General features: G+C 43.9%; 1 protein-coding gene across 1 annotated transcript in view; it reads right to left on the bottom strand.

The window, feature by feature from the left end:
• Window positions 1-1,261: 1,261 nt before the first annotated feature.
• parp8 (poly (ADP-ribose) polymerase family, member 8) overlaps window positions 1,262-8,547 on the bottom strand; it is a 358,889-nt gene continuing 351,603 nt past the window's right edge. Inside the window, exon 26 of the mRNA XM_067985593.1 lies at window positions 1,262-3,105. Coding sequence (XP_067841694.1) covers window positions 3,003-3,105 — 103 coding nt within the window. The 3' untranslated portion in view covers window positions 1,262-3,002. The remainder of the gene's footprint in view (window positions 3,106-8,547) is intronic.

Raw genomic sequence — 8,547 nt, 5'->3', positions numbered from 1 at the left:
ATTTTGACCCAGCGACGATGAAGGAACGGCGATATATTTCCAAGTCGGGATGGTGTGTGACTTGGAGGGGAACGTGCAGGTGGTGTTGTTCCCATGTGCCTGCTGCCCTTGTCCTTCTAGGTGGTAGAGGTCGCAGGTTTGGGAGGTGCTGTTGAAGAAGCTACCATGCGCCGATGTTGAAGGGAGTGAATGTTTAGGGTGGTGGATGGGGTGCCAATCAAGCGGGCTGCTTTGTCCTAGATGGTGTCGAGCTTCTTGAGTGTTGTTGGAGCTGCACTCATCCAGGCAAGTGGAGAGTATTCCATCACACTCCTGACTTGTGCCTTGTAGATGGTGGAAAGGCTTTGGGGAGTCAGGAGGTGAGTTGCTCGTCGCAGAATACCCAGCCTCTGACCTGCTCTTGTAGCCACAGTATTTATGTGGCTGGTTCTGTTAAGTTTCAGGTCAATGGTGACCCTCAGGTTGTTGATGGTGGGGGATTCGCCGATGGTAATGCCGTTGAATGTCAAGGGGAAGTGGTTAAACTCGCTCTTGTTGGAGATGGTCATTGCCTGGTAGGTAGAGGGCAGTGTGAACAAACACCATGATTTGGTGAAAGAAGTGAGATATGCTAAAAATGCAGAACAAAAATGTAATTAAAAAAATAGTATAAACTATGACTAAGAACAATGAACAATGAACTGCTGGTGCGCTGTTGTACCAAACGACAAAGACTGGAGGTCTCATTGAACCTTCCTCAATTTGGCAAAAAAGTACAAGTAGACAATATATGTTGAAAATCTTTTTGATACCTGTTTTGAAGAATTAGTTCACATTATGTACCTTCCTTGTTACAAACATGTGTTTACAATATGCATCTTCCAATTTTGAAAAGTGTTACCAACAATGACTGTTTTTAAATGATACATAAGGAATGTTAAGACAATGCAGTGGACAATGTTAATGTAAGGTGTATTCAAAGGATGTGAGTTTTGTATTTTAAACAATCTCAAATCCAAAGAAAGTTTGATTTGTAAACTTATTTTTTTCCATACCTGATATTTTAATTTTTAAAAATTATTTTAAGCTGAAGTGAGTACCACCAATAGGAAGGGAGACAGCAAAGAGTAGTGAAACAGGGCAAACTATCTGCAGGATGTTATTTCTAAAACTCTTTGTAATGAAAGGGTTTCAAATTCAATGTTGATTTTGATTGTATTTGATACAGAAGGGTGGAGTAAGCATTGTAAAGTGTTTTGTGCTTGTATCTTGATTAAGTCTGTAACTTTCAACAACTTTAATGAAAAATACAGACATTGCAATGCTCTCTTCATGCCATCACTTCCCTGTCTGCACAGTTATAACACACATAGCAACATGGGCTGTATAACTCTCTCCAGCCTGAACTCCTCTACAATTCAACATGTGACACACAATACTAAATATAAACAAAGACTTTCCTAATTTATTTTCAAAGGGCTGAAATAAAACCAAGAGTAACATGATTTTTGTCTTTCTTACATGACAGATTGTAGAGGGGATTGTGCTGTGAATAAAATAATACCCAACATTACCACAAACTTTAATTGCAAAATTAAACTTTTCAAAACAGAAGCCAATTATTCTGTCATGTGATGATGACATCATCAAATTGATGCCATGTGGTCACATCCACATGCTTTACTTAAAGATCATATAATACTAGATCAAAATAGTTACTAAAAATCTTTTTTTCCCTTCCTTTTTAAATAGTACCCGCCAAAGCCCAGCAAACCTTCACATAGAAATGTTATCAGTGGGGAATTCAGCATTGACAGAATTAAAAGGTTTAAGAGCAAATGCTCCATCCGAGAACTAGAAGCAAGAGTGTGCTGTCTGTAAAGAACTACTTTTCAGCTGGATCCAATGGTAAAACAGTTCAGCAGTACAGTAACTTTCTCGTTTTAGAGATAGCTTTGAAGACCAATCCTTATTTTCAACATAAATATGCCACTTTTATAGAAAAGAACAGTGTTGTATTTTAGGACCAGTCAGGATATCAAAATGGCCACCTTTTATTGTCTCAATGTGCTAAAATCCTGCACTATACCTCTATTTAAAAAATGTACCTTTTGGCATACCATTTCTCAATGCTCTGACATTTTATTACTTTTACTCTGGTGTAAAAGGAATTTGTAGTGGCTGCCAGCACCGATGCTCATTGCCACCAAGAGTTTAAAAAAGGGTCTTTTTCATATAAAAAGTTGGCATCACTGTGGCGTATTAGAAAGGGGTTGGCTCCACTTAGGCCTGCAATCAAAGCACCCCAGGCAGTTTGTTTTTTTAAATTTCTTTTTGTCATCGTAATTATAATCTTTTTCAAAACATAAATAAAACCACGGTTTGGCTGGCACAGCCAGGGCGTTATAACACACGTTGACTTTTTAAAAACAGACTCATGTTCCTGACGGGACAGGATTATATCAGCATTCCTAAAACTATGCGATATTTATGAATAAAGAAAAACACTTGATAAATGTGGAAGGAAAATGACTCCTTGAATCAGCCGATGCTTGAGGCAGGCCTTTCCTCCACAGCGTTCCTACATGGCAACTTAGGGATACAGAGGGGCACAAGCCCCATATATATCACGCATCGCAGATTCTGCACAGTTCTGCACTTTGTCAAGACTCACAATTTAACTAATTAGCACCAGGGTACAACCCGGTCACAACTGCACCCAATCTCACGCTCAATGTTCCACCAGTGCCAAAGCTGAATAAAATCAGGGCCAATAAATCTTTTCCAGGAAAACCTAATGTAACAAAGTCAATTTAACGTTTGACAACACCAACACTTCAGACTTGGCATTACTAAAATGTTGTTAGGTTCGGATAAGAAATCTGGAAATTAAAGTGCGTTATTCAAAATCTTATGTTGTGTGCATTTGAAATTAGGTTGTTAATATTTTAGTTCAAAACTGCACTGCAGCTTCAAAGCCAGAAAAGGTGTTCTGATCCAGTCAGTGATGATGTTTGATTCTTTTAACCTGTTGCTGTCTGGTTTCCAATGACCCGAAGGATTTCTTTATGAATGCTGGGTTCTTGTGTGTTTGTACTCGTATCACCCACTTGGCCATCTTCATATCTGAAATAAACAACAAAACAATGTTATTTTAGGGCTTTTCTGGAGTTTGGGTTGTTAGCAGCTATATTTCTAGGGATGAGCGCCAAAGTAAACTCACACTCCCAGTTGGGCCAACATTCAGGGTATGTGAACAATACACATTTTTAGCCAATTGGAGCCATTTTGGTTGGGAATGGACTACCCATAAAAGAAGAGGTTTGCAATATATACAATGTAATGGCAACAAACTAGATGTGGACACGTGCAAATGTTTGATGATTATAAAGACGAGCAAATACCATAAGACTATAAGACATAGGAGCAGGAGTTGGCCATTCGGCCCCTCGAGCCTGCTCCGCCATTTAATGAGATCTTGGCTGATCTGATTTTTACCTCAACTCCACTTTCCCGCCTTCTCTCCATATCCTTTGACTCCCTAATACAAGTTGAAAAAAACAAGAAAACACTTAGGCCTGGGTTTCTGCCCATTTTTGGGCTGACCAACTGAGGAAAATGGGGAAGCAGAGCTTCCCTCCAAATGCCCACTTCAAAAAACTGCCTGCACAATTTTCTTCCATTCTATTCCAATGACAGCCAGTGGTAAAGAATGCCTCAGTTACAGAGGCATTGAGACCTACTCATTACAGGACACAGGTGCTGAAGGCCACAAGGAACTCACAGCTGGCTGCAGGAGACCGTTGTGCTCCTTCTTCAGAACATCTAACAAAATGCATCATTTAATAAAAAAAGGGTCAAGAGGCACACAAGGAACTACAGACTAGTAAATTTAACATCTGTTATCGGAAAAATCTTTGAAACGACTTTAAGGAAACTAATAGGTGAACACTTACAAATGCATAACTTATTAAAGGACAGCCAGCATGGATTCAGGAACGGGAGGTTATGATTACAGAGGAGCGAACATAGGAACAGGAATAGGCCATTCAGCCCCTCGAGCCTGTTCTACCATTCAATTAGATCATGGCTGATCTGTATCTTAACTCCAACTACCCTCCTTGGTTCTGTAACCCTTAATACCCTTGCCTAACAAAAATTTAACAATCTCAGTTTTGAAAATTTTCAATTGACCAAACCTCAACATCTTTTTGGGGGAGAGAGTTCCAGATTTCCACTACCCTTTGTGTGAAGAAGTGCTTTCTGATATCACCCCTGAACGGCCTAGCTCTAATTTTAAGGTTATGCCCCCTTGTTCTGGGCTCTCCCACCGGAGGAAGTAGTTTCTCTCTATCTACCCTATCAAATCCTTTAATCGTCTTAAACACTTCAATTAGATTGCCCCTTAATCTTCTATATTCAAGGGAATACACGCCTACTTTATGCAACCTGTCCTCATAACTTAACCCTTTTAGCCCCGGTATCATTCTGGTGAATCTGCGCTGCACCCCCTCCAAGGCCAATATATCGTTCTTGAAGTGCGGTGCCCAGAATTGAATGCAGAACTCCAGGTGGGGTCTAACCAGAGCTCAGTACAGCTGTAACATAACTTCCACCCATCTTGAGGCAAAGGTCAACATTCCATTAGCCTTTTAAATGGAGGGAGCGTCCGATAAAAGGCGGGATTTCAGAGCGCTGAGAACAGCTGAGAGGAGCCGAGCCGAGCGGAGGGAGCGTCCGATAAAAGGCGGGATTTCAGAGCGCTGAAAACAGCTGAGAGGAGCCGAGCCGAGCGGAGGGAGCGTCCGATAAAAGGCGGGATTTCAGAGCGCTGAAAACAGCTGAGAGGAGCCGAGCCGAGCGGAGGGAGCGTCCGATAAAAGGCGGGATTTCAGAGCGCTGAGAACAGCTGAGAGGAGCCGAGCCGAGCGGAGGGAGCGTCCGATAAAAGGCGGGATTTCAGAGCGCTGAGAACAGCTGAGAGGAGCCGAGCCGAGCGGAGGGAGCGTCCGATAAAAGGCGGGATTTCAGAGCGCTGAGAACAGCTGAGAGGAGCCGAGCGGAGCTGCGACCGAGTTCGAAGTGACGTCAGGAATCAGATCGGGACGCGACACAGGGGAGGCACCTGATTGGTGAGTAGGTTCAGGTGAGTATTTCTCCTTATCGACAGTAACTGAAGTAAAAGGAAAGGGAAGGTCTGCAGGTCTTATAGGAAGTAGCGTTTATTTTTTAGTGAATCAAGGTCCCTAGTGTAGTTAACATTCTCTAAATTGAGAACAATTTAAAGGAGTAAACTCCTTAAAGGGAGTGGTAAGTAGTTTTTCTTTCCTTTTTTTTTCTCTTGACACTGTAGTTGTTCTTAAGCTAATTTAAGGGTTAAGTCATGGCAGGAGATCCCAGGGCCGTGTCATGTTCCTCTTGTGGGATGTGGGAATTCAGGGCTCCTTCCTGTATCCCTGATTCCTTCACCTGCGGGAAGTGTGTCCAGCTGCAGCTATTGTTTGACCGCTTGACGGCTCTGGAGCTGCGGATGGACTCACTTTGGAGCATCCGCGATGCTGAGAAAGTCGTGGATAGCACGTTCAGTGAGTTGGTCACACCGCAGATAAAAATTACTGAGGGAGATAGTGAATGGGTGACCAACAGACAGAGGAAGAGTAGGAAGGCAGTGCAGGGGTCCCCTGCGGTCATCTCCCTCCAAAACAGGTATACCGTTTTGGATACTGTTGGCGGAGATGGCTCACCAGGGGAAGGTGGCAGTGGCCAGGTTCATGGCACCGTGGCTGGCTCTGCTGCACAGGAGGGCAGGAAAAAGAGTGGCAGAGCTATAGTGATAGGGGACTCGATTGTAAGGGGAATAGACAGGCGTTTCTGCGGACGCAACCGAGACTCCAGGATGGTATGTTGCCTCCCTGGTGCAAGGGTCAAGGATGTCTCGGAGCGGCTGCAGGACATTCTGGAGGGGGAGGGTGAACAGCCAGTTGTCGTGGTGCATATAGGCACCAACGATATAGGTAAAAAACAGGATGAGGTCCTACAAGCTGAATTTAGGGAGTTAGGAGTTAAACTAAAGAGTAGGACCTCAAAGGTAGTAATCTCAGGATTGCTACCAGTGGCTTGAGAGATGGTGCAAGAGGGAGGGATTCAAATTCCTGGGCCATTGGAACCGGTTCTGGGGGAGGTGGGACCAGTACAAATTGGACGGTCTGCATCTGGGCAGGACTGGAACCAATGTCCTAGGGGGAGTGTTTGCTAGTGCTGTTGGGGAGGGTTTAAACTAATGTGGCAGGGGGATGGGAACCGATGCAGGAAGTCAGTGGGAAATAAAGTGGTGACAGAAACAAAATGCAGTAAGGGAGAGTGTACAGAACATGACCGGACAGATGGTCTGAGAAAGCAGGGCAAAGATCAAGGGAAGTCTAGATTAAACTGCATTTATTTCAATGCAAGAAGTCTGATGGGCAAGGCAGATGAACTCAGGGCATGGATGGGTACATGGGACTGGGATGTTATAGCTATTACTGAAACATGGCTAAGGGAGGGGCAGGACTGGCAGCTCAATGTTCCAGGGTACAGATGCTATAGGAAAGATAGAGCAGGAGGTAAGAGAGGAGGGGGAGTTGCGTTCTTGATTAGGGAGAACATCACGGCAGTAGTGAGAGGGGATATATCCGAGGGTTCGCCCACTGAGTCCATATGGGTAGAACTGAAAAATAAGAAGGGAGAGATCACTTTGATAGGATTGTACTACAGACCCCCAAATAGTCAACGGGAAATTGAGGAGCAAATATGTAAGGAGATTACAGACAGCTGCAAGAAAAATAGGGTGGTAATAGTAGGGGACTTTAACTTTCCCAACATTGACTGGGACAGCCATTGCATTAGGGGCTTGGATGGAGAGAAATTTGTTGAGTGTATTCAGGAGGAATTTCTCATTCAGTATGTGGATGGCCCGACTAGAGAGGGGGCAAAACTTGACCTCCTCTTGGGAAATAAGGAAGGGCAGGTGACAGAAGTGTTAGTGAGGGATCACTTTGGGACCAGTGATCATAATTCCATTAGTTTTAAGATAGCTATGGAGAAGGATAGGTCTGGCCCAAAAGTTAAAATTCTAAATTGGGGAAAGGCCAATTTTGATGGTATTAGACAGGAACTTTCAGAAGTTGATTGGGAGAGTCTGTTGGCAGGCAAAGGGACGTCTGGTAAGTGGGAGGCTTTCAAAAGTGTGTTAACCAGGGTTCAGTGTAAGCACATTCCTTATAAAGTGAAGGGCAAGGCTGGTAGAAGTAGGGAACCTTGGATGACTAGGGAGATTGAGGCACTAGTCAAAAATAAGAAGGAGGCATATGACATGCATAGGCAGCTGGGATCAAGTGGATCCCTTGAAGAGTATAGAGATTGCCGGAGTAGAGTTAAGAGAGAAATCAGGAGGGCAAAAAGGGGATATGAGATTGCTTTGGCAGATCAGGCAAAGGTGAATCCAAAGAGCTTCTACAAATACATAAAGGGCAAAAGGGTAACAAGGGAGAGAGTAGGGCCTCTTACGGATCAACAAGGTCATCTATGTGCGGAACCACAAGAGATGGGTGAGAACCTGAATGAATATTTCACATCGGTATTTACGGTTGAGAAAGGCATGGATGTTAGGGAACTTGGGGAAATAAATAGTGATGTCTTGAGGAGTGTACATATTACAGAGAGGGAGGTGCTGGAAGTCTTAACGCGCATCAAGGTAGATAAATCTCCGGGACCTGATGAAATGTATCCCAGGACGTTATGGGAGGTTAGGGAGGAAATTGCGGGTCCCCTAGCAGAGATATTTGAATCATCCACCGCTACAGGTGAGGTGCCTGAAGATTGGAGGGTAGCAAATGTTGTGCCTTTGTTTAAGAAGGGCGGCAGGGAAAAGCCTGGGAACTACAGACCAGTGAGCCTGACATCTGTAGTGGGTAAGTTGTTAGAGGGTATTCTGAGGGACAGAATCTACAGGCATTTGGAGAGGCAGGGACTAATTAGGAACAGTCAGCATGGTTTTGTGAGAGGAAAATCATGTCTCACGAATTTGATTGAGTTTTTTGAAGGGGTAACCAAGAAGATAGATGAGGGCTGTGCAGTAGACGTGGTCTACATGGACTTCAGCAAAGCATTTGACAAGGTACCGCATGGTAGGTTGTTACATAAGGTTAAATCTCATGGGATCCAAGGTGAGGTAGCCAATTGGATACAAAATTGGCTTGACGACAGAAGACAGAGGGTGGTTGTCGAGGGTTGTTTTTCAAACTGGATGCCTGTGTCCAGCGGTGTGCCTCAGGGATCGGTGCTGGGTCCGCTGTTATTTGTTATTTATATTAATGATTTGGATGAGAATTTAGGAGGCATGGTTAGTAAGTTTGCAGATGACACCAAGATTGGTGGCATTGTGGACAGTGAAGAAGGTTATCTAGGATTGCAACGGGATCTTGATAAATTGGGCCAGTGGGCCGATGAATGGCAGATGGAGTTTAATTTAGATAAATGTGAGGTGATGCATTTTGGTAGATCGAATCGGGCCAGGACCTACTCCGTTAA

Source organism: Heptranchias perlo, chromosome 1 (assembly GCF_035084215.1).
Source record: "Heptranchias perlo isolate sHepPer1 chromosome 1, sHepPer1.hap1, whole genome shotgun sequence".
Lineage (NCBI taxonomy): Eukaryota > Metazoa > Chordata > Chondrichthyes > Hexanchiformes > Hexanchidae > Heptranchias > Heptranchias perlo.
This window is presented reverse-complemented; position numbering and strand designations above follow the sequence as displayed.